The sequence below is a fragment of the Octopus sinensis genome, unplaced genomic scaffold (genome assembly GCF_006345805.1).
Source record: "Octopus sinensis unplaced genomic scaffold, ASM634580v1 Contig15464, whole genome shotgun sequence".
Taxonomy (NCBI): domain Eukaryota; kingdom Metazoa; phylum Mollusca; class Cephalopoda; order Octopoda; family Octopodidae; genus Octopus; species Octopus sinensis.
Genome location: NW_021833742.1, coordinates 29,448 through 56,477, shown reverse-complemented (window position 1 = coordinate 56,477; position 27,030 = coordinate 29,448). Strand labels below are relative to the sequence as shown.

At 32.4% G+C, this 27,030-nt stretch overlaps 1 protein-coding gene, 1 non-coding gene and 1 pseudogene across 2 annotated transcripts; all 3 read left to right on the top strand.

Moving 5' to 3' along the window:
• The first annotated feature begins 3,025 nt into the window (after positions 1–3,025).
• On the top strand, positions 3,026–3,097 carry Trnam-cau. The gene has a single exon. It is a non-coding gene; the product is annotated as a tRNA-Met (tRNA).
• A 15,933-nt stretch (positions 3,098–19,030) lies between these two features.
• On the top strand, positions 19,031–20,371 carry LOC115230383 (general transcription factor II-I repeat domain-containing protein 2-like). Its single transcript, XM_029800587.1, has one exon. It carries the CDS (start codon positions 19,031–19,033, stop codon positions 20,369–20,371), a length of 1,341 nt encoding a protein of 446 aa, XP_029656447.1.
• A 2,682-nt stretch (positions 20,372–23,053) lies between these two features.
• LOC115230382 lies at positions 23,054–25,654 on the top strand (annotated as a pseudogene).
• The last annotated feature ends 1,376 nt before the right edge of the window (positions 25,655–27,030 follow it).

The following is a 27,030-nucleotide window of genomic DNA, read 5'->3' as shown; positions in this document are numbered from 1 at the left end:
CTTTAAATGGTTTGCATGTTCGTGTACAATCAAGCCACATACAACAATGTTCTTTTCTATCTGAATTACCTACATGATCAGCGGTAATATGATGAACAAAATCATTAAGTGATATAAACATTTTTTCACAAATAATTTTGGAATAAATATTTATATCATTTTCAATTAGCCATTTACAAACATAATGAGTTGAATTCACCATAATTTGATTTGAAAACAAAGGATTTGTACAATTTTGATAATTTATATTTTCATCATAATTTGTGTTTAAATATGTTTGGGTTAAACTTGGACAACCTGGTGGTTCAATATACTGGTATGGATTTTGTTGGAAAGTATTATCGACAAATGAACATGAAGATATGTAAGGTTGATAGGAGTGCATATGGTCATAATCATATTTAACATGAAGATCAGGAATAAAATAATGCTCCCTTGAGAGATCATAGGGTTGTTTTCGCATATAGGGAATTATATTTTCGTTACAATTCATTTCATAATAATCTTTTATTTTCGATTTTGGAAAGTCGGTTTTTTTCATAGTTCTTGCGTTCTAGAGTTATTAGTAAATTAAAAAGTCTGAAAAATAAATAAAGATTGCCCTTTTCCGGTTATAGGGAACACACTCAATAATTAGTGCACTACTTTAGGTAATTTTAAAGCGGCTAGTCTTTATCTTTCTAGGGGTTCTTCAAATTATTAGTACTTTAAAATCATAAAAAGTTTATATCAAACGAAAAGACATTTCAAACGCCCACTCTACTTAACTCTGATAACACTTAAAATCTTCAAAATTTTTCACAGCTAAAACACAGCGATCGCTTAATTTTCAATAAATTTAAATCTAGCTATGCATCAAATAATAAATCGTTATATAAAAATTGTGCAAGCCCGTGCTGCCTTGACCACTCATATTATACTAACTTGCTTCGAATAAAAAATTAGACGGGAAATCAGCAAGGTGCATAGAAACAATTGAATCTTACTGTGCAGTGATTAGTTTTAGAAATAGTGCAGATTAACGTAGAAAATTCTGTATTATATTATTGCGGCAGTTTACGCGGCGTCTGAAAGTAATATTTTAGTTTGAATTAGAAATTTCTTAAAAATACTTTTTATCGTTGAATCTGATGGTTTTAGATAAACTTGTATATTAAATCAATATAAAATGAATTTAATATTGGTTCTCATGGGACACATAAGAGAAGAATTTAAATGTTTAATTCTAACAAAAATTGAGTTTAACCTAAAATATATTTATTCTGTTATTTATACAAAGCCAGTGTCGAATAGAATATTATCTAATAAAACAATAAACTCATCTGTAATTTAAACAAGCTGACATAATTATAAAATTAGCTCAGTAATAAAAATTGAAATAATTTCATCTTCATAACATGAAATAAATTCTATTTTTGATGCTTTAATGTCAAGAATGGAGAACTTTTTTAGCATAGTATCAAATGACCCTTTACTTAGACATTACATTAAAAAGATGATGAAAGGTTTCCGCTCAATTATTATAGAGGAAATCCATAAATTAAAAAAGACATTAACGGATGTAATTTTATTGAGCGCAGCACGTGATTTAAAAATCAGTTAAGATTTTTTAAATATTTTTTATCAAAATTTGTTGAATTATTTTCATAAAGTGAGTTAATTTCAAATCAACCTGAAAAAAACATGTATTTGGATAAATAGAAACGAGTTTTTATTAACCACACTTTTTAATACTTTTCATAAACGATCATTATTTTATTCTTTAAATTCAATTAAATTGTATGATTACTTGAACACATTTTAATTTTTTCAAAACATATCATGCTATATTTTTAAAAAATCTATTGTTTTTTGATTACAAAATTATATTGAATTTGATTATTCATCTTCGAAAAAGAAATTATATATTAATTAAATAGATTTCAAGAGGTTATTCATAAAATATTTTAAAACACATTATTAATACATCTAACATGCTTATTAAATATAATTAATAATTTTCAGATCAAATTTGTTTTAATGAAAATACTTGAGATTACTATCAAAATTGGAACCATGCTGAGCAAATTGGCATACTTGTATAATATATAATTATTTTCATGTACTTATACAATGTCAATCAAAAATATTTAATATATCGTTTGATTATTTATTTCACAACAAAGTAAAACTACATAGCTATTCCACGATTTATAATAATTAAAACATTTAAGAAACCTACAAATAAATAGCAAAAATTATTTATAGACGACAGGTCGTCTCAAAGCAGGTCAAACGATGTTGATCGATGGATGTAAGGAACAACTTGAGGACCGCCAAAATGATGACTCAGATGACACGTAATGTTCAAAATCAGTTGAGAGAACCGTGGTCATAAGTTTCTGGTATGAAGAAAGTGACGAAAAATATGCAAACAGTATGACATCATTCGGGCACTGGAGTCCGAGATATCCGTGGTGTATAGAGAGTGATGTTTGGCTCTATCTTCAAATTCGACATTGCATATAGATTCAATCTTCGAACGAAGTGAGTTCCCAAGAACAGTAAGAATGTCCCCATTCATAACATGGTGCGTGGGAGTACAGTAATTTGGGCATGTCAATAAAGTTTTACGGGAGAAACAAGCCGACGTGGCTGTCTAAAGATCTAAGGCAGTTAATAAACGAATGCGTGTGGAATGTTTAATATGAAAATCAGTCTTAATAGCATTTGATAGCATGGAGGATCCGGAGATCGTTGGCATCAGTCGTGTGTACTTGGCCAATACCAGTGCGGATATGAAGATAGTAGATGACCAAAGCGTTCATTAACAATTACATTTCCAGTTAAGACTTCCGGTTCCTTGGGATGAAAGGCAATCAATGTCAATCAGGAGATCTACAATCACAGGCGACGTCCCAAATCGTATTGGTTTTTAAGGCGGATATCCCTAACGATAGTGCGCTATTATTCTTTTTTGACCGCATCAGCCCATTGTCTGGCAATAAAGGCAGCTTCATGCGTCCTCTAATGTCATGTTTCTAACAGCGGAATGGCGCAGTGGGAGCGCGCTGGGCCCATAACCCAGAGGTCCGAGGATCGAAACCTCGTTCCGCTAATTTTTTTCTTACAAAATATTTATTAATTTTTTTAACAGCTTATATAATCGATTTAAATTCTTTTATGACTATTCTATTCAGCCAGCAACCTTCGCGAATAATGTCTTCGTTCTCTCGTACATTTCTACAAGTTTTGCAAACTCTGGTGTCTATGCGTTTTTTCGCAGTGAATTCGGTTTTAGATATGTTGATTATGAGAAATTATCTATTAAGTGTATTCTGAGAATTTTTCGATTAGAGCGTTACCTGAAGCGAAGTCAACGTCGTCCACATAGACAATTTCGGTGACAGAGCTATCGTAGAAAGTTCTCACATCTGTCGGCGCGGGTTCAAGGTAGATTACATGCAGCCGAGACGATAGAGAGTCTTTTAGAGTGTGCCGACATTCGTTTTGAACCGCCCTTAGAAAGACGATTCAATATGAACTGATTATTCTGTCTTACCAAACAGTATCATTCTCATTTCTTCATTATCCAGAAAACTTTGTAGGACCTCGATAAGTATGTCATGACAATGGACCCAATCGAAGGCTTTAGACATTTCGATAACGAGGATGGTCGTGTGTCTTTTAATTTTTTTTATAAATAGTGCATCGCCATCTGTCACTCCTGACGATATCCGCAGTGGTAGTTTTTAATAATATTAAAAATGAACTAAAAATTTGATCTATTAAATTAATAAAACTACATTAAAAATTTGAATTTAATTTAAAATCATTGCTTATTTGAAATATGATAAACTTTGAATGTGATGCAGAAAATGCAAGATTATTATTCTCTCGTTTAATTGCTCAAAGAAAATCTGTAAATGAAACATATTCGACTGTTGTAGAAAATTGTATGAAAATGTATTTATTACTTTTGCAGATAATCATGCGATCAGTATTATTGCCGAAAATAGAATTAATATAGAAAACCTACAAATTATCAACTCACAACTTACATTAAAAGTGGAAGATTTAGAAAATTTTATATCAAAAAAGTAAATTTGTAGTAAATATTGATAAAGTGTAAATAAAGATGATTATCAAGCACTTCAGAAAAGTGAATCAGAATTGAAACAAGAAAACATTGTGGTTAGATAAACTAATTATAGATATAGTTTTCTAAACAAATAATTGAACTACATAATAAAATAGAAGCTTTAAACAAAGAAAAAGAAATAACCGTTGCGGAGAATAAAATTGTTTTTGAGAAACAAGAGGAACAGTTGACTCGCATTTGTGAAGAGTATTGCGAATAATGTTTTATCTTTAGATTGGGAGAAATTACGTGCCTCAACGAAGAACTAAAAACTGAAACAGAAACACTTTCAAACCAGCTGATAAGAAATCAACAAATTTATTCCGTCAAAATTTTAATTGAATTTTTGTAGGAATTAGAGTCGGATAAATTCAAATTGCAAGAATGTCTCGACAGAAAAGCTCAGGATATTGCTAATTATCAGATTATGATACAAGATATTAAAGCCGACGAAGCAATCAGAAAAAAATCAGCCACATCATTTTCGTTTATCGTTTTATAATAAATATTAGAATTTCCGATAACACAAAACAAGAAATGTGTGATTTTGAGTGAGATTATTATGTCTGATTATTAGAAATAAACCAAAAATTCCAGATAAAATGAAAAATAGCTCTAAAATTGTAATTTTTTATTTTTCAATAACAACATTGTAGAAATTGCATAAATGTGCTGCAAATCATGCAGTTTTCTCTAACAAAATGGTATTTGCCAGCTATGCTAATGGATCTGTAAATAGTTTCAAAGTTTCCAACAGTAATATAGGAAAAATTTGTTATCCTTTAGATATTTTAGTTGAAAATAGGCACTATAGTATCTGCAGTCTCAGTGCTAATTGTGTGGCTGTTGATGCTGAGAATAATTATCTTGCCGCATCTTCTAATGACCTGAGTGTACCTGCGTGGAGCCTTTTAACCAACAAATCTTTGGTTTTGAATTTAATTATTTACGATTCAGTTCACGAATCATCATTATTCAAAAGTTATGGCTGTTGCGTTTATAAAATCGAATTCAATGACCAAAAAAATGATTTCTGGTTGCCGTATACTCAAACTATTTGATGTCGAAAAAAGAACAAGTATTTGATAACTTGTTAACTTGATTAGACATTTGTAGCATTCATTCTGGTTCTTCTGTAGTTGATATTCTCCCTTTTCCAACTGAAGTTGTCATGACCTCTCATTTTGATAAAACCTTGAGAGAATGGGATACAAGAGAGGGTTATGACAAACAAATGACACACACTAAATTGGATACTAGAATCACTGGGGCTGCTTTGTGCTCTGGTTGCATTATATTGCTAATTTTAGATAATCATGTAATTTGCTCCTTACAAGGGAGGAATTTGGTTAAAATTGATATGCGCAAATGGGAGATTGTCCAAACATTTGCGTTTTTTTTGATTTAACCGTTTTTTAGTTCTGATAAGTATTTTGTAGACTTCCCTTTTTCAAAACCAAGTATCAGGTCAGGAAATATTAATTTTATTTAAAATTTTTTAGTCCTTGCAACCGTTACGTTGCCGCTGGAGCAGATAATGGTTCTGTTTTTATTTGGGAAGCAGATACAGCAAAATTAGTCACTCAGTTTGAACATACAGGGCCTCTCAAGAGGTTGTGATTAGACGCATTATATTCATAGCGATGGGATATCATCTGTCGCATGGTCTCCTAATAGTGATCAACTTATTTCTACAGACCTCAATGGTGATCTTACCTTGTGGACTTATTGAATCTAATTAATTCAATTTTAAACATCTATATTTATTCTTGGTCAATAAAATATGTTTTTGTAAGTTTTTCACAGATTTTGATGTTAAAAAATTTACATTCAATAAAAATATATTTTAACCAACCACTTTTTGATCATTAATATCGTTTTATTAATTTTCTAAATGAATAACATTCTAAATATTTTTAAAAAGAGACATCTTACGTAGCTTAATTAGGAAGACAGGAACGTGAATTGATAAATAAATCAAGTAAATGAACAAGGTTTAAATCCCCTGAAAAGGCAGGAATTGAATATACCGATCATCAATTATCATAAATTGATTCGCTTTTTTCATAAGTTAATATTTTTCAAATTTAGATGTAGTTTCTTACTAAATGTTGGAGTAGTACATTTACAAGATTTTGGTATTCACTATTATTTTTACGTAACCTAAGCATTGAGACTATAATATCATTTGGACGAAACCATTTTTTAATTAAAATGACGCTAAAAACTTAATTATAATGAATTATTTAGCATTCAAATTATAACAAAAACAAATTTAGATGCTAGCCAGGGTAATTGGTTGAATAGATAGTCGAGAGCTTAAGCCAATTTCCGAAGAGTTCAGCGACCGAAAATTGCTGAAAGAACCAGTTCATCTCCCTCTGGTCATTTGTTTTCGAAGAGATTCTCCTATTAATGTCGGTGATGAATTAATTCGCAGCCCTGCCGAAAATTCCTGAGGTTTCAAAGGCAAGGGGACAAATTCCAAAGCGTCCGGAATACACATCTTTGACTCTTCAACCTAAGCAGTGACTGAGCCCGGGATGCTGCAAGTCTTGGGAAGAATCGTCGCCAAAAAAGAGTCTATGCAGGTGGCATTTCAAATCAGGGAATTGCCTTTCCTGAAAGGAAAAATCTTTATCACGTCAGAACGCTTTCCGTCGCTCCGAAAAAGGCCGATTGACTCTAGAGTAGAAGAGAAATCAGCTGACTCTAAAGCAGTGTTTTATAAGCTTTTTTTGACTGGGGACCACTTTAGTCTGTTGAATTTTTCTGGGGACCACCAGTAACAAAACAATTTAATTAAAAAAGCTAACAAAATTAAAAAATCATAGTATTTAGAGCTAGTGTGATTTTTTATCCTGCTTCTCAGAAACTAGCTGTTTAATTTTTGGTACAGTGTTGGTATCGTCTTCAACCTTACGTCAGTTACGAACTTTACTTTTCAGAATAACAAGACAAGACATTGCCAAGACAAATGAATATATAATTTTTCTATTCATAAAAATTAACTGTCCTAAACATATTTCTGGGGACCAAGTTAAGAAACACTGTTCTAAGGCCTTCCTGGCAACGTCATTGAGTTGAGTTTGGCAAGGTATTCTACTAGTACTCTTCTTGCACGACTGGTCGACAAAATTGTGGACCCCCACCCCCACTAACAAAATTGGGACTGACACATGTCCAAGCCCAAGCGTAAATAGATGAATTTTTAAGCCGATGATCAAAATTATTGAAATTTTTTATTTTATCTAAAAGATACATTTTTTACATATTGAAATGCAAGTTTTAAAGTTAAATTTTTATTAAAAACAACTTTTAGAATTTAATTTTCATTGAGAGTAAAGTCTTGTAAGATAAATAATTCTCGAAAATAATAGTGAGAGCAAACCAGAAGGTAAAAATAATTTTAATTTGGACACCTAAGTTAATTATTAATGCGGTGCATGCATTGTTATTTTAATTGTAACTTCAGGTGATTTACAAAAAAAAAGTGCGAGTTTACAAGTTCCGAGCTATACCAAATTACAAAGGAGGCTAGCATGTAAAATTTGTGATGTTTGACATTGATTAAAACTTGAGAGCACAAATCGTCAAAATTACTGATTTCGAAGCCATTATAGATTTCGATTACTAAATCAGTTCAATTTGTTAGAAAGAATTAGAAGTGATGCTTTGCTTCATCATTCAGACCTACTAGAATACAAATCTTTCTATAAACTTTAAAGGTAGATATATGATTGTTCAAAAACACCTACAATTCCTATATATACAGGATACATATCTTCTTCCGTCATTTACATGTAATTTTATTATCTGCAACTTTGAGAAATTTATTAAAGATTATTTTCACCAATATAATAATTGTGACCTCTAAAATCAGAATATTGACTATCTGTATGTGTTAGAACATCCTTAACATAAATAATACTATTATACCTTCCACACAATATCTTTACTGTCATTTACAAATTTCTCGCACTCTTCTTTATTAACTTGTATAGCGCGACAACGTAAAATAATTGAAACGACAATTCCTAGTAAAAACCATGCAATCACGACTAAAGTAGCCTCCCAAATAACTCTCGAGGTTTTTCGAAAGTGGCAGCCTGCACTAATCAAATGAAAAATAACCATTCTCCTCCTGTAAAAAAACAGAATGCTTCCCATTCGTCAATACAAAAACACTGTATTGTACACGACACTTATTGGGCATATTTACAAAGCAATTGTATTGGTCTAATTCGTTTCTGTAAGACACAATCGTCTCCATATTTGCATTACAAATTGAATCACAAGTCGTATTCCCGCTGACAATACACATCACACATTTTTGGTGAAAAGCACACAAAGAAAAATAGTTCTTAGATTGAATATCGACTTAAAACCTTGTTAGTGATCTCACATTTTGAACCTTCCATCAAAGAGTCGTCAGTACACTGACATTTTCCACAAACACATTGACCAACTCCGCTGCAAATTTGCTAATTTAAAGTAAAGTAATAAATAATTACATATTCTCCAAGTAAGTCTGTTCGTGGCGTCATACAATTATCAATGCTGTTACTACAGCCACAATCGGGTCCAGTGTATCCAGGGTTACAAAAACATTTGCCATTAATGCATCTTCCATTGCCTAAAATGTTGCTTAATAGACTTACCTCCACATAGTTCTCCTTTATACCTTGAACATCCAGTAGCTATCTCGCAATATTTGTCATTTGCAATATTATTAGCCAAATTATCAGATAAATCAGTGAAGTTGTTAACGCATTCACACTTCCCATTTATACATATTCCTCTCCCTGAACATACTAACTGGCTACCAGGTCTAGGCAATTAAAAAAGTCAAATGTTAACTTTATGCATTCATTTATTAAAGAAAGAGTGTCATTGTATTGACATGTAGTTCCTTCGTTACAAACTTCATTTGTCAAATAAGTTTCGTTCCTTATCTAATTGTGAGTAATGACTGGTCACTTGACAAGAACGGGAAAATTTTTGTTCAACTACAAATTTGATAGTTGAAGGAATTCCAAATGTTTCCAAAAAGTTAGAGGTTTCTTCTTTTAAGGAATATTCACCAGTCATTTCGACTTCAAATTGTTTCCATTTTGATGCTAAGCACGTTACAGGAAAAGAATGTAGTTCAGTATTCGGACAACGTAGTTTGACATTATATTTGTTATTATATGGACCCAAATCAAGCGAAATTGAATTTATTAAAATCTATATTAAAACAAAGTACATACTTTCAGACTAGTAAGTATATCTAGTTTACTAATATTATTGTCAAATGTAACCAAATGACTGCCAGGAATATTTTCACTGATTTGTTTATAAAAATCAGCAAAAGTAGAATTGACTACAAACAATATTCGAAATCGCCCTTCCCTTGAGAGTAGTGCAATATCCTCAACAGAGGGATAGTCCTGTTTAAAAATCAATCACGCAACCCTAACTTGTAAAAGTGAATAATTATCATATTTTGAATCCACTAAATGACACTTTCGGTCATTGGTTGTTAAAATATATCCCAACTATTATACTTACTCATCATTCATACCTGTCCTTCCCCGGCTGTCCGTGGAAGTGAGTTTGAGAGATATACTATTATTCTTGTTGGATCCGACCAACCAATTTGAGACTAATATTGGCTATATAATTTGATTACTTCACACGTCATTGCTTGAAGTAAAGCATCGAATCCTCCATTGGAGTCAGACATTCGACTTCCAGAAGGCAAAGTGTTTAATTTTTGCTAAATCACAGTTAAGATATTAAGTTATATACTGAAAAATCATAAGTCTGGTTGTTCAGAGACATAGCATTGTAATAAGAATATCCAAAATAGCAGATATCACCTCCACAGCCACCCCCAGCTCTAAAATGGAATTAAGCACTAAATTTACTTCAAACGAGAATCATCAGTAAAGGGTAGAGTCGGTTTATCATCGAAAATCCCCATTCCAACTCGAATATGAGTAAACACATCAGAATTTAATTTATTTACTTTAAAAAGTTAATTTTAAGTGAATACGGGCTAGTGACAATTTTGAAGCAATAGTAAGGCGACCTTCACTTAATGACTTACTCCCATCGACCAGAAAATACACGTCAAGTTTAGAGGAATTACTACTGAGAACTTTGATTTTCGTTGTAAGTACGGAATCTTCACTAATATTAACAATTATATAAACTTGGTCTGAGATTTAGTTTAATTGTTTCAGTATATAACTGACCCGAATTTGCATCAATATTATTCTAATGAAATAAAATATTTTATAAATACAGTTATTATAGCATAGCTTGTATTATTTATTGTGTTATTGCAATTATTAGAGTCACGAGAAATGGGGAAACATCGTATGTCCGTGTAATTATCCTTTAAATCTTATTTAAATATAATCAACCTGACCACACCATGAACACCCAAAAGATATGCACGATGAACAATCGAAAATTTGACTGCAATTTAATTCTTCTATAAAATAAGTGTCAATTAATTATTTTATTTGAACCAAATAAAAAACCTGAACAAATTGTATTAAAAAGTATAAATGTCAGGAATCGAGACAAGAATATCATCAATTAGTGGATAATTGCACTTATATAGCATTATATATAAATTAAAAAACGCAATCAATTCAATTAAAAACAAGAATCAATATTTGCGGTATGATAAACACTCTTTTCTGCAACTTCTGTGGTCAATAAACCACAATTTAAAATCATTCGAAGTCATTAGAGTCGTGTTGGTTGTTTTTAATTTATTGAAAAAAATTATTATTTTCATTCTAAAACAGGAATTCTAGGGGTTTTATAGGTCACGTTATTTAAATAAGATTTTAGAAATGTTTCAATAATTATTTTATTTATGTCATACCGGATCAATCAATTAAATGATAATAACACTTTGACAAACATCAATGTATATTTAGTTACTAAAAAAGTTTTTTTCTGTTTCCAGCTACTTTTGGGATTGCAAGTATACTCTTGGGATTTTTTTTGACATAAACTTAAAAGTGATTTTTAAAACTTACCGTTTATTAAAAAAGAAACTAATTAACTAAGTAATTTTACTAAGTCCAGAGCCTTCGAAGTGAGCAGAAGGTGGCACTCCACGCACCTCCTCCCCTTCTTCCTCATCTTCTCTAAAGGAAATCGTTTGAGGAAACACAATTAAGTACTAATATAAATAGAAATTCACTTCTGTCGAGAATTTGGCCTTAAAAATGAAGAAAATCCAAATATCATTAAGCGAAATCTATAGCGTTGAATGATTCAGTCGATTTACAGAATCCGAATTTTTTGTAATAAAAAGAAAAATCAATTTTGTTTAGTAAAATTCCAGTAGTATCTTTGAAGATTTACAACAGATCAAAATTGAAAAAATGAGAAAGGTACCAATTGTATCCACGTGATACGGTCTGGTGACTTCAACTTTGTGTAATGTATAAAATTAAAACACAAATAATCATGACTGAATAATATCGATGTAGATAAGAGGATTAATGAATTCTTATCAGTAGGGCAATTTTTTTCTAGCACTTAAAAAAAATTTTTAGCGCTAAATCTAGCATTTATAATTTAAAAAATTAGCACTTAAATGATCAAATCTAGCATTAAATTGTAAAATCTATAACTTAAAATAATAAAAATTTATTTATTTAAAAAACAAGAGCACCGTCAGGCCAGAAAACAAGATTAATTAGGTGATCCCGACATTCCCAATCAGACTACGCATCCTCTCTCTGTGTTCGATATGATCCCCAGGCGCCAAAATAATAAAAATAACATTAAAATTTTATCTCCGTTAATTTCAACTTAATATCGGGATTATTTACATCAGGCATTCTCAACCTTTTTTTGTTCATCGCCCCCTTAGATATTTTGTCGCCCCCCTTTGAAATTTTATCGCCCCCTTGTCCACATACAATTTAAAAATTTTTGGGCATTGTCCCTTAATTGGTTGTTTTTTGTACATAACTCAAAAATCAAAATATAAAATTATAAATCAAATGTAAAAAATTGAATTTTTATTAAAAATTATTAGTGAGACCCTTGATATTGATGTTTACTCGCTAAATATTCTATGTCGGGTTTAATTCTGCTCAACTTTAAACGTATATCGCCTCTATAACACACTTCCAGTCTATTTTTTCACATTGTGTATTATGATTGACAAAACTAAATCCACTTAGAGTCTAAATTATTAGGCTTGCCATTAAAAATATTATTAAAACAATTTTTAATAAATATAAATTTTATTTTTTATTAAATATATTATCGCCCCTGTACAAAATTATCCCCCCTGTACAAAATTTTCGCCCTAGGGGGGCGATTCGCCCCCGGTTGAGAACACCTGGGTCACATGATGCATGTTATTATACATGACCATTAAAGTTTTACCGCCTATTTATTTAGATACTTTTATATCACCAGAAATTATAAGGAGCGGCATCTGAGATTAACAGATAAAAATTGTCACGAATAATCTTCATTTCTCTAATGACGTCATCTATTATTTGGCAGATGATAGCAGCATTGGCATGATTTTCTAGTGGTTTGCATCCTTCGGATATCTGTTTCATCAATTATTATAAAAATCTTTTCGTTTCTAAAAGTTAAAAAATAAACTTTAATACGTTAATAATTTTGTCAACTCATTTATCTTTTTTTGTGCAAGAAATTTAACCGTAGTTCTGCATGAAAATTCGGACGGAGTGTTAATGTTAAATGTTTTAAACATTTTTTTGATCGAATCATTTTTTAATTTGTATAGCGGGATGTTTGCATGTACAAAAGCTTCCGTGATCGTTTCTTTAACCGAATCTACTTTGATTGATTCAGTTAATCTTGTTTGAACTGAATCACATGAATGACCTATAATTGTATTACATTTATACGCATATTGTTCTGATGTTTTAAAGAAGAACGATGAGAATCGACAGAAAATTTTTTTGCACAGTTGAATTTGGATAAACAAAGAGAACAAAATAGAAGGCCATGGTCAGCAATACAAAACTTATCTTTGAATTCTGAGACTATACGCTTGGCTTTCTTAAGCAACGAACACTTGGGTTTTGGCATCACTCAAAATACTATATAGCGTGCTAAATTATTTTATTTGAACTATTGAATTGTTTATTTTCTATGTAACAAACTCGTCACTAGATTAAAAGGGGGAGAGAAGAGCCAAACGAAACCAAGGAGACGGAAGAAACAAGTTTGTTTGCTGATTGGGGTCACTCTAATGGGACACCAGATGTCCCTTCGATAAAATAACGACCCCTTGCACCACTATTTATTTAAGTGATGCACAGTTTTTCAATGGATCGTACCGATCCCTCCAGCTCTGGGGTTAGTTTGGATTTTAAGTCCAAGCCATGTGCCAGTTTAATGGCATATCTCCGCGTTTTCTCCAAAAGATCAATATGTTTCTTTCCTTCGCAGCTTCCGAACCATCCTTGAGATCCATAGATCAGGAGGGTTCTATACACGCAGAGTATACGTATAAGAACGTTTCCGGTTTCAGCTGGAATTGCATCAGAGCTTTCAACATTTGGGTAGCCTTGTTCTTTCTCTTTCTTATATACATCTTGAATGAACCAGTTGCATCCACAACTATTCCGAGGTATTTAAGATCCTCCACGGGTTTTATCGCTCCGGTGTTAATACAAACATCCGGTTTCCTTCTCCTTTCACCAATCCAGCAAACAGTGCTTTTTTCAAAAGATAAAGACAAGCCTTTATCCTGGCACCATTTGCCAATTTTTTCGATATGACTATGGGTTCTTTTCCACGATATTTTACTCTTTTTATTTAATATGGGTGGCATTAAAAAAATTTAAATGCAATTTAAATTAGCATTTAAAAAAAATTAGCATTTAAAATTACAAATAGCATTTATAGCATTTATAATGTATGTTTTTTTTAACAAAATTAAAAAATAATTATTCCAAATTCAATTTTATATTAAAAAAAATATACAAAGTAAAAATAGCATTTTAGCACTAATTGCCCTACTTATCAGATTATTTAAACTGAAACATACAGGAATTTTTTTTGCAATTTCAAGTCCGATTATTATTAGCACTTTCACGAGAGCCATAATGTTTATAACCCCGCATGTTCAGCAAAAGATATTAGAAAACTAATTAGATTGCTCTAAGCTCTCCTGTTTTTAGCTGAGTTCTTCAAAGAGTTCAAATCGTCACCGGATGCCAATGTTTTCTTCACGGTTTTTAAATCTTTTTGTAAACAATTGGGAGGATATCTTCCAAGAAAGCGATGTTCGGGAATAATGTCGGATCTAACCTCGGGACGTGTCCAAAAAGTCTCCAAAAAGAGCTATTGGCGTATAATCACACTTGCAAGATCCTGGATAGCCAGGACATTCCAGTTATGTTTCTTAAATCGAGCCTTTCAAACTTTTTTGTTTTGTCCCAGGTTCCAGAGTTGCACAGGAGGATTGGTTTGATAAATGTGTCGTATGGCATTATCCTTTGTATTATGTTATTCCCTTTCCGTTTTAGCCATTGGTTTTTTAGCCTGTGTAATGCCGCGTTTGCCAGGATTTTTTTCGTATGATATCTTAACTGTCTCCTAATAGACAGTCAAGTTTCTTAATGTTCCTCAATTTCTTTTCGATCAGTTATTCATTCTTTTATTTCTGTCCATTCTCTGTTCACGATAAGGAACCATTTGCCAAGTATATCTGGTGCTTTTTCTAGTACATCTTCCAGGAGTTTTTTGTCTTCAGAGATTAGGTCAATATCATCAGCATAAATCACTTCTTTTATATTTCCTTAGTATAATGATCTCAGTTCCCTCATAGCAGCCTCCAAGTATGTTGTGAATAGTAGTGGAGACAGGGAATCTCCCTGAGGAGTGCCTATGTTTGTTTCAAATTTCCTTGAGTAGGTTTTTTCAACCCTCACAAGGAGCTCTGTGTTAGATAAAAGAATTTGAGTCATTTTTAGACTCGATTCGTCAATAATCCCTTCCAACACTGTCATTAGGTGTTCCTATTAACCGAGTCAAAGGCTTTTGATAGATCTATTGCAATATTTTTGACAACATCGCCATCAGCTCCTACTAGTTAAAAACTGCGCATAAAATGATATAAAATTTGTGTTAAAAGAGTAGACAACACCACATAGCTGCAATTTTTATCACTGAACCTAAGAATTTTGCGAATATGAAAATAGATAGGCAATCGCTATCAAAAGACGAATTTAAGATAATGTACTGTAGGCATGAAACGTGGTCTCTAAACTCACGCAATTTACTACAGGACTATTGTATCTCAGTCAGCATAACACAAAACATTATTTCATGCTATTTTACACGAGAACAGATATAAGTAATGTGATAAATTGTAATATGATTAATTACATATGAAGTTAAAAAATAAAAAAAATTATAAGCAAAAAATTTAAAAAGACAAACTAATCTATTCTAAGTCACTTCACAGACCATTTTAGTCTTAGACCTTTCTTAAAGTAACTGCTGCATGTGGCCAATTAAATTGTTGGAACGAGTACTTGTCGACGTAGGATTTATATTCACTGTTTGGACAGTTCATTTTTTTCAGAAAAGTCATTTCAAAAAGTGTATAAAACAGTCGTTCCTAAAGAAGCACTTTCACGTGATAGAGTTTATGTTTATACGAACAAAACTAGTTCAAAATCACTCTGAAAGGAAAAAACACATTTCTTTACCTTTTAACTGAAAAGTGTTCATTTAAAGACTAGTTTATATTCGGAACTAATCATAAACTTATTTTCCTCGACAGAACAACCGAAAAAAAACTGTAACTATGGAAAAACGACTGAAGCTCTCTCATATCCGACAAAAATAAGACTTCCAAAAGTGTGGCGGTCATAAGAAAATGGCAAAAAACAAAATCCATAAATTATTTAGTTTTTCATCTTTTTGAGGATCTTATTTAATTTAAGCCAATAGCACCATTAAATTTTCGGATTGATTAAAAAATCTTTGATTATTTGTAAAATTTGATAGTATTTTTAGTAACAATTTCCAGTTTATCAACAAGTTCGTTTTCTGGTAGATATCAGAATTTTTTGATGTAACCGTAATTATTAATAATTGATTTAACATCACGTATATAATAATCGAAGATCCTTTGTATATATAAGTATCTTTTATTACATTTATCTGTGAATGGATTTTCAAGAGACTCTTCCTACGGATTCTTGTATTGAAACACAATCTAAAAATCCGAAAATACATACTTTAGTTGAAACCTCATTTATATCTGAATTCCATTCTAACAATTCGCAGAAAGCTATTTTTGTTGATCAAAACTCTGAGATTGTAGTTAGTAAGAATTCTGATTCTAGCTTACTTCACAATGAATTGTTAGAAGAAGATGAATGCATAACTATTGAAATTAAAAACTGTAATTTGTTTGAAGAGATAAATTCTGACAAATTAAATTTCCCTGAAACAAATTGCCATTTTCAAAATAAAAAAGAAACATGCGATAATCAAAAATTGAAAAGTTTTCTAGAAAGTAAAAATCAATTAGAAAATGACGAGCAAAAAATGTCGATCAACACTGACATACGTCAAAATGAATCCGAAAATATTAAATCCACTCAAAAAACTCATACATGTACAGTAGAAAATGAATCCACCATTTCAGGCGACAAACTATCAATCTCTGGTGATAATGAGAATACCAATAAATATGACATCGATCAAATCGAAACTATATTTCAAAATCACGATGACCAATATAGTATAAATAATGACAAAAATGTTCAAAATGAATATTACAATTCTTCAGATTTTAGAGGTAAATATATCAACGACAAGCAAATATTGGAAAATAGATATGATTATGAAAATTTTCATTGTCAATTTGAGAATGATTCAGATATTATTAATCTATCAAGTATTGATATTCAATTGGATAACGATGAAAATGGCCTGTCAGAAGACGATATATTATCAGAAAAAGATCTACAAGAAAAACTATATTTGAACCGTTATGAAACTATCTCTGATTTGATTGATCACAGAGAAATGAACATGAAAAAAATAGTAAATAAAAATAACAAATTCTTGGATCAAAAGCACAATATATGTAATATTTCGGAACAAATGAATAAGAAAAATGATTTGTTTAACAAAAACTACAGATTATTTTATGACCAAGATGAATTCACAGATTTAAAGATTAAGTTTTACAAGGAAAATAAAATTTATCATCCATAAAAAATGGAAGTTCATTTATCAAAAATAAAATGAAAAGCATTTATTCAAAAATTATTTTTGACAATTATAAGCAAAATGGTAAATCCCGATTTTTGTTTGAAAATCTAAATAACCATAATAAATATAAAAACATGACAAAAACTCCGAATTGTGGAAGAAATTATGAAAATAATTTTTCATTTTCAAAGACTATAATCGAAAATATTTTACAGGCCAGAAAGTGCGTTAATTCGTATCCAATTTCAAAATTGTACAAATTTGTATATGTCCTATTATTTTAATATCACTAGAGCGATTTCGATTTAGTCGAAAAGAATAATTATTACATGACATCAATACGTTGACCAACAATATTTTATATTTATTATAGATAATAAATGTACCTATCATGATGCCTGGCGATATCGACCAATGGAAAGTTTTAGAATCAAAAATAATAAGGTAATGAAATATTTTTGAATGATAACTTTAAAGTACACAAAAAGAATTAATTTTTATCGAGAAAATGAAGATACTTTTTATTTTCGGCGGCATTTCCATACTGTATTAAAAAGTGAAATATTTTAAAATAGACTTCACAAATGACAATTAATACATATAATAGCCAACATCGAACGACTTTTTCAATCAGTAAATGTATGGAAAATTTATCTTTAATATAACATTTTAAAATGTTTAACAATCTATCTTGCCCTGAATTTTAAAAAAAATATATGTGATAACACCTAAGGAAAATAAAATATTAAACAAAGAAACTCTATTAATAAAAAAAATTAACTATTTAATTAAAAAACTAACTAATGAGCGTCTAAAGCAGGGGTGTCAAACATGCGGCCCGCGGGCCGCATGTGGCCCTCGAAAGACATAGGTGCGGCCCTCAGCGTACTTTACCAAACATAAGTGAGGTCTGATTTAATGGCTATAAAATGCAAAAAATTATTTTTTTATTTTTTTACATTTAATTAAAATTTTATTTTTTTATTTTTTTTTTATTTATTTTTTTTAAGGAAGTTAATTTATTAAGACCGAAAATAGTTAAGTTCCAGCGGCGAGGACGCAGTGTGCGTTGCCCCGAACAATGGCCAGGCCGATGCGCTGGCGGAACCAGAGGCTCTCTCTCGAGTCCTTGAGCCTTCTCCCGATGGACTGCCCGACCTCTTTGAGGAACGAGTCAGTCTCCTTTCCTGCAACTCCAGCGGTCTCCAGAGCGATTGCCGTAACGCGGTAGCGGTCCGCGAGCGAAGAATATTTATGTATTTTTATCTTTTCGGCGTTTTTTATCTTTTTATTAACTTCCTTAAAAAAAAAATAAAAAAAAAAAAAAAAAAAAAAAAATTAAAATTTTTAATTGTATTTTTAAATCGTGTTTGTTAATGTCACGTGCTTCTTCTGGAATAAAAAAGAAACGCTCCTTGAAAGATGAATTGCGAAAAAATTTATCTGCGTTACAAACTCATTTTACAAAAAATCATAGTCGAAGTACTGCATTAGTCACTGCAAGCTATGAAATCAGCAGAATGCTTGCAGTAAATGGAAAATCATATTGTGATGGTGATTTCATCATGCAATGCCTTGTTAAAACAGCGAATATTATTTGTCCAGACGACGCCCACTTGTTTAAAGATATTAACAAGAAATACTGTTGCCGAACACATTAATGAAATGGCATTGAATTTGAAATACCAATTAAAGTCTGATTTGTTAAAATTTGAATATTTTTCAATTGCAATCGATGAAACAGTCGACGTCGTTGGAATTGCACAATTAGCAATCTTTTTTAGAGCGTGTGAATCAGATTTTAATATTTATGAAGAATTTCTCGAACTGGTACCAATGCTCGATATTACTACAAGTAAGGATATCTTTATAAAACTTCTACAAATTCTCTTTGAATATGGGTTTGATTTGATGAAGCTTGTATGTTTATGCACTGATGGTGCTCCGAATATGGCTGAACGACATGCTGGCGTTGCCGCTAAATTGCGAGCTGAAATAGAAAAGGTAAATCCCGGGTCATCATTTGCTCATTTTCATTGCATTATTCATCAGCAATATTTGTGTTCAAAAATATTAAAAATGGAAAATACCATTAGTTTGGTCACGAAAACAGTAAACTATATCAGAGGTCATCCCCTCAACCACCGGCAGTTTAGTAAACTGCTGACAGATATTAATAATCAGTTCCACGACATTCCTTTTTATACTCCAGTCCGCTTGTTATCACTTCACAAAGTTGTTAAAAGATTTTATTTGTTGAGATCGGAAATAATTTTATTTATGGAGATGAAAGGGCAAAACACAGACGAAATGAAAAGTCAATCTTGGATCAAAGATTTGGCATTTGCAGTGGATATTACCACACATATGAACGACCTTAATTTAGAATTGCAGGGCAAAGACAAACTCATAACTCAGTTGTCAGATCATATCAAGTGTTTTATTTCGAAAATAAAATTATGGAAGTTTCAGCTATTAAATGAAGATTTATCTCATTTTCCTACGTGCAAAGAGCTCAGGAGTACTGTTGATGCACATAATGTAATGAATTTTTCTCAGTATGAAAGACAATCGTTGTTAAAGGAATTTCAAGAAAGATTTAATGATTTTTCGTTTTTTGAACACCAATTTTCATTATTCGCATCACCATTCTCTTTTAATGTTTCCAATGCAGATGAAAGTTTACAAATGGAACTATTGGAAATCCAATCAGATTCTATACTTAATGCTAAATATTTGGAGGTTGGAATATCTGCTTTCTTTTCATATCTTCCTGGAAAGTTTAAAAACTTTAAAAAGTTTGCAACAAAAATCATTGCTATGTTTGGTTTGACATATGTGTGTGAACAGCTTTTTTCATTTATGAAAATGACAAAAACTGCTCAAAGAACAAGACTAACTGATGAACATTTAGTCGGAACTACACGAATAGCTCAGCCTGACATATCAAAAATTGTATCTAAAAAAAGATGTCAATCCTCTGGAAGCAGCTCTCACCAAAATTAAAGGGCGATAATTGAATAATTTAGTTTCTCTTATTTTGGTTATTCATCATAATAAATATCAGAATTAATCTTCCCTTAATGAGAAATTATTATAAATGTGGCCCTCGAAGCGAAATTGTTACAAAATGTGGCCCTCAAAGCGAAATGAGTTTGACACCCCTGCTCTGGAAGCAGCTCTCACCAAAATTAAAGGGCGATAATTGAATAATTTAGTTTCTCTTATTTTGGTTATTCATCATAATAAATATCAGAATTAATCTTCCCTTAATGAGAAATTATTATAAATGCGGCCCTCGAAGCGAAATTGTTACATAATGTGGCCCTCAAAGCGAAATGAGTTTGACACCCCTGGTCTAAAGTGACCAAAGCTTAGAACTTCAGACACTTCCATCCTTTCTTTTTTTCTGGCTCTATAAACCTCCAAAAAAGTGCAATCCGGAGCCTCTCGCTAACTAACTTGTTCAAGAAGCATCAAAAAAGATTCTCTCCAGTCATCACGTAAAGACTCATACCCAACTGTCTTAAGTAACCATTTCGAAATATTATTGAAAGAAGTAGAAAAAGGTTAATCTCCATAAAATCTCTTTATGTCTATTTATTTGTTTTTGGACTGTTTATCGCACGGAAAGGTATAAACGTAGAGAGTGGAGAGAAATGATGGAGTTATTTCGATCACATATCACATTTGAAGGCAACAAAAATTTGTTGATTAATTTTAATTATTAACGACGTTTTTATTAGTTGATTAAGCTTGATTATAATGGTAATATTCAGTGTTTTAATGTAGTCTTAACTTAGTCAATGGTTAAATTCATTTATTTGTCGACAAGTTCCTATTAAAAACAATCTCTGCTGCCGTGCTATCGCCACTTAGACAATAAATAGAGATAATGGTCCTAATAATTAGAGAAAATGAGACAAAAACTTGACCGAGTTTATAAATAGATGCATTTCCTTTTTAAAATTCTCATTAAGAATAAACATTAAGTATTGTCAAAGTAAATAATTATGTTCGAGTGGCATTTCTAGTGACGTTCAGAATATTTTTATTATCAAAGTCCATTTAAACTGGCCATAAATAACTAAAATTTAACGATTGTTACAAAACTTACAATATGGATCATTCCTGATGGCTAAATAGGCCAAAAATATAACAAATGACCTTTTCCTCTTTAAAAATGCTCCAATTTTGATACTTGGCTAAACTTTCTTTAATTGAATTTAATTAATCGGATGACAAAAAATACAATATTGGACAGCTAAATACATTTAGTTATATTATTACATTAAATGTTGATAAAAAATATTTATATGTGTAAATATCATACACAAGTTAATTATTATATTAAGCATTGGCATTATTTTCATGTTGTGCTTTTCTTATAATTAAATATATACTATTTTTATTAAAAAAGTTTTTAGTGTGAATTATTTACCTTAAATATAGAACATAAACACTATTAAATAGTATTATATCAATCATACTATCAATTTTCGGTTTTATGCACCATCTATTTCTTACCTAAATGTTCTGTTTTTAGGATGAATGACTTTTCGGACGATTCCTATGAAGAATTCGACTACCCCAAGAAGCGTAGACAACAAAATAAGACTCAGAACAACCACTCTCGCTTAGATTGGGAGTACTCTTCTTAAAACTAACATTTCCAGTACCCTCGAATATATGGAGGACGACAAAGAACTCAATTATCTAAAGTATAATTTATTCTAGAATCCTCTCAGGAATGCCCGTCGGAGAAAAGCCCGAGTAAATAAAACAGATAGTCGACGTGGGACAAAAAGGACTCGAGTAGTGGCCAGAGAGTTGGTCTTTTAGTAAAATAAAAGCAGTAGTGAGTCAGGGGAGGAGGATGAGGCTGTATTGGATAGCACAAGTTCTTCCAGTAGTACTTCTCACAGTGGACTTGGTAAAGACCAAGTGGTGGATCAACCTAACGAGGAGTTGTCCGCAGCCATCGAAACAGTTCTGGACATGAGACAGGGGCTTTTGGGGGCGACTGGAGATGCTACTACTTTCTACAATTGCATGTTTGAGGGAGATCCAAACAAGACTGGAACTGGTCCTCTCCAACAGCAATTCCTCATTAAATGGAAAGGCCTATCTTATATTCATTCGACGTGGGAGAGTAATGAGTCGTTGGGAATGGCTACCATTGGAGGACTCCAAAAAGTCAAAAATTATATAGCAAGAGAAAATAAAAAAGAAGCCACGTAAGAAATAAATTAATTTCAGGAAGAAAAACTGCGATCCTGAGACCTTGGAGTATTTGGAATATGAGGAAGAACTCCGATTGGATTTGGTGGACCAATGCCGTAAATTAGAGAGAATAATATGTCGGATTACATTTTTATGTGGTAGGTGAAGTGACCGATGAGTTTTTGTGCAAGTGGTCGGGTCTGCCGTATGTGGACTGTACTTATGAAATTAAGTCTTTAATTTTAAAGTTGTTTCCTTCGGTTGTAAATGAGTTCTACGACCGAAAAAAGTTTATGCGTCTGCCCTCTCCACTCTGCCGAGTTGGTTGTGTTGAGTAATGTGTCAGGCGTTGTTGTATCGTCCTCGATTCATTGCTTTACAGACTCAGCCAGAGTTCTTGTCCAGTGTTCAGAAATATAAATTAAGAGATTATCAATTGGATGGACTCAATTGGCTGCTTTACGGATGGTGTCGGTGAGTTTAATTGGTTAACCTGTAGAAATATGGGCGGGATATTGGCAGATGAAATGGGACTGGGCAAGACGATTCAAGTTATTTCGTTCCTCAATTACATTTTCAATACTTATTCTCTCCACGGACCATTTCTAATAATCGTCCCTCTATCCACTATCGAGTCTTGGAAGAGGGAATTCCGTAATTGGTCTCCTGAAATGAATATTGTGTGTTACACCGGGGATATTAATAGTCGGGAAAAAGTAGACGAGATTTGACTAGGAGTAGATCAGGGAGTATGAATGGTTCCATCAAAATCGAATTAAATTCAACGTCCTTCTCACTACCTTTGAAATTCTGTTAAAGGATGATGCCTTTCTTTCTGACGTCAGCTGGGCTTGTCTGGTGGTAGATGAGGCTCAAAGACTCAAAAATGACTTGTCTATAATTTACAAGACACTCATAACTTACAATGCCAACCATCGCATTCTTATGAGTGGGACTCCCCTTCAAAATACATTGAGGGAGTTGTGGGCACTCCTTTCCTTCCTAAATCCATACAGGTATAGTCCTTAAACCATTCCTAGTTATTGTGAGTGGCCTGTCTTTGAAGCGAGACATACGAATAGTTCAAGCTACGAACAACTCCACGCTGAACTGAAGCCAATTTTGTTGAGGAGGATGAAACAGGACGTCGAAAAGTCTCTTCCTGCTAAAGTGGAGAGAATCCTCCGAGTTGACTTGTCTGCACTCCAAAAGCAATATTACAAGTATTAAGTGTAGTATATCTCTAGATGGATTGTTACCAAGAACTTTGATGAGTTAACAAAGGGAGCCAGTAAGCGTAGTTTTCTCAATATAATGATGGAGCTCCAAAAGTGCTGTAATCACGCCTTTTTGGTCAAACCCGAAGACAATATTGATTTGCAGGTTGTTACTCAGTTTTTTCTAACCTGTTTAATTAGAAGTTAATCAGAGGAAGTGGAAAGTTTATTTTGTTGGACAAATTATTGAAAAGGCTGAAAGAGAATGGCCATAGAATTCTAATATTTTCTCAAATGGTTCGTATTCTTGACTTGTTGGCTCGATATATGGTTCTTCGGGGATTTCAATTTCAGGTTGTTTTTTTATTTCATTGGCAGAGATTGGATGGTTCGATTAGAGGAGAGGTCAGGAAACAGGCCATGGATCACTTCAATGCTGAGAATTCGAATGTAGATATTCACATTTAGAATTTCAGGATTTTTGTTTTCTACTCTCAACGCGAGCTGGAGGATTAGGACTAAACCTGGCCACGGCTGACACTGTGATAATATTCGACAGTGACTGGAACCCCCAGAACGACTTGCAGGCGCAGGCCCGTGCTCATCGAATAGGCCAGACTAAACAAGTAATGATATACCATTTATCTTATATAGGTTACAATTTATCGTTTGGTAAGTAAAGACACTATTGAGCAGAGTATAATCGAGAGAGCAAAGAAGAAGATGGTGTTGGATCATTTGGTTATACAGAGAATGGACACTTCTGGCAACGCAGTTCTCTCTAAACAACAGTTTTTGTATATTTTTGAATTGCTAGACCGAGAGATACTACTAAAGACTACTCAAAGGACGATTTGGCCGACATTATTGCTTTTGGTGCACAGAATCTATTTAAAGAGAATGAAGGAGACGAAGAAGAGCCCAATGTGATTTTTTATTGATCTAATTTAGGTGGACATTGATGAAATACTCAACCTGGCTGAGAAGAGTGAAGCACCATCACAGTCTCAGTCCAACGACTCACTTTTGTCACAATTTAAAGTATTTTGTATAGAAATATATAATTTATAGGTGGTGAATTTTAATATCACAGACGAGGACAATACAGAAGTACCCGAAACAAGTATTGTAGAGAAATGTGGTTATAGAAGCAGAGAAGAGCTGGGATGAGATAATTCCCCTGAGTTACCGAAAGAGAGTGTTCAACACAGAGGGAACTAACGCAGCTGAGTTGACTTCGGGAGTAAGGAAAACAACATTGGTATACGATGACAACGATTCTGACGATTCTGATCTGTTCCGTCGTAAGAGACGTTCCTCTGTCAATAACATCCTCACCAAAGCAGAAATGCTGCGGTTTGTCAAATCTTTCAAACGATTTCCCGATCCTCTGAATCGGTTGGCGGTTATTTTATATTTTAGAATTCCCGAAATTTCAGAGGATGCTCGACTATCACACAAATCAACTAGGGGACTGAGTCGAATGGCGGAAGAGCTATATAGACGTTGTTGTGATACATATCGACAGTGTTCTAGCAATAGTATACTCACAATTTTAATCTTTAGGAAAGACCCCTTTGTTTGTTAAAATGTGTTCTACGCCAGTTAATGTGCGATTACTTCTCGAAGCCGTCGATCTTCTTCAACCTTTGGTCAAATTGTCACAACTTTTGCCAGAAGAGAAAGAAAGGTGGGTTGTATTAATCATGTATTAGTCTGACTGTAATGTTTGAGAGTATAAAGAGTGTATTGCCTGATTGGACTGTGGAGGACGACTTTGCTCTTCTTCAAGGGATTGCAAAACATGGCCATCTCAATTGGCAGGTCATTAGAGAGGATCCCGATCTTGGATTGAGTGATAAAGTTACCACCGTCTTGTTATTTTGAAGTTATGTCCTCAATCTGGGAGTAAGACGCCTTGGAAGAAATATATTCTTAGAGCGGAAGAATTATTAAAGATTTTTAAGGACAGTGAGGTTTGTTGTGTATTTTTCATTAAAGAATCAAAATGAAACAGTTTTTGCTAAGAAAACTGCAAAAAACACAAAGAAAAAGTCTTCCCGAAATAAACCAACTACTGCCACCAAGGATCCGTCGGATATAGTTGAAACTGTAATCCCGGAGACGTGGAACCGGTATTACTGTCTTTTTGAGTTTTTAGTCCAATTTGGTTGAAAGTGATACAGAAATTATGAATTCTAGTCCCAGTATAAAATTGCCCGATCACGTGTTTAGTGAGGTATGAGTGTCCTTATATGTTCCAGTGTAAAGAAAATTTACGGTCGTTAAAAAAGTCACTTAAGAAATTGGGCGAGTTGACAACCGAGACGGAGAAAGACGCTGAGACCTTTAAAATCCTTGGTCCGAACCTGCAAGAAATTGGTGATCAGATTGAGAGTGCAGTGAGAGATGGGCATTCCGACGAATTAAATGAATGGAAACAGTATTTGTGATTTTTCTATTATAGAAACTATTGGACATTTGTGTCCTTGTTTACGTCTGTGGGGCCAGTGGAATTGGAGAGATTGTACACATCATCGGTGAGATTGGTCGAGATTATTTGTAGATATTGGCGACGGATGGGTGTATTGATGCTACTCAATGATTCAATTTTGTTTTTAATAAATTGATGATTATTATTTCAATTTTTTTGAGTGAATTTTTCATATTGTGTCTAATTTGTAACGGTGAAGAGAGGGCACCTATGGATAAGACTGAATCAATAAGAAGGCGAATTATTGGAATATAAAGCATCTAGGTTGCAATAAGATTTTAAATTTGGTACAGGGTTCTTTATAAGGTGTAAGAACTTCCAAGAGATTAGCCGTGGATATCTTCTTTTTTAAATCGACGACTTTCTTTAAATTAGTTCTATCCTCATTAATAATGAATAGTAAATTTATTTTAGATAATCTGATTAATTTTATTACTGCCCCAAATTCGAAATTTTGTTTATTATTTATATCTAACACTTACTATTATTTCACAACCATTATGAACAATTTCATAGCATCAAACATTAAGATCTTTCCTTTCCAAAATATTATTTGTTTTAAAAACTATACAATATTTATTATAGTTGTTGTTCATTAAAATTAGCTTTACTTTATTTTTCGGATTTTAGTAATTATTATTTGACGACATTGGAATATGATGTTACTGAGGCTTTGTTTGGTAAAGTGCAATTGTGTCTAGTTATCTCATCGTAAATATAAGATGTTAATG

Coding starts and splice junctions, on each gene's coding strand:
- LOC115230383 (XM_029800587.1), top strand. CDS start 19,031: ATGGCATTGAATTTGAAATACCAATTAAAGTCTGATTTGTTAAAATTT.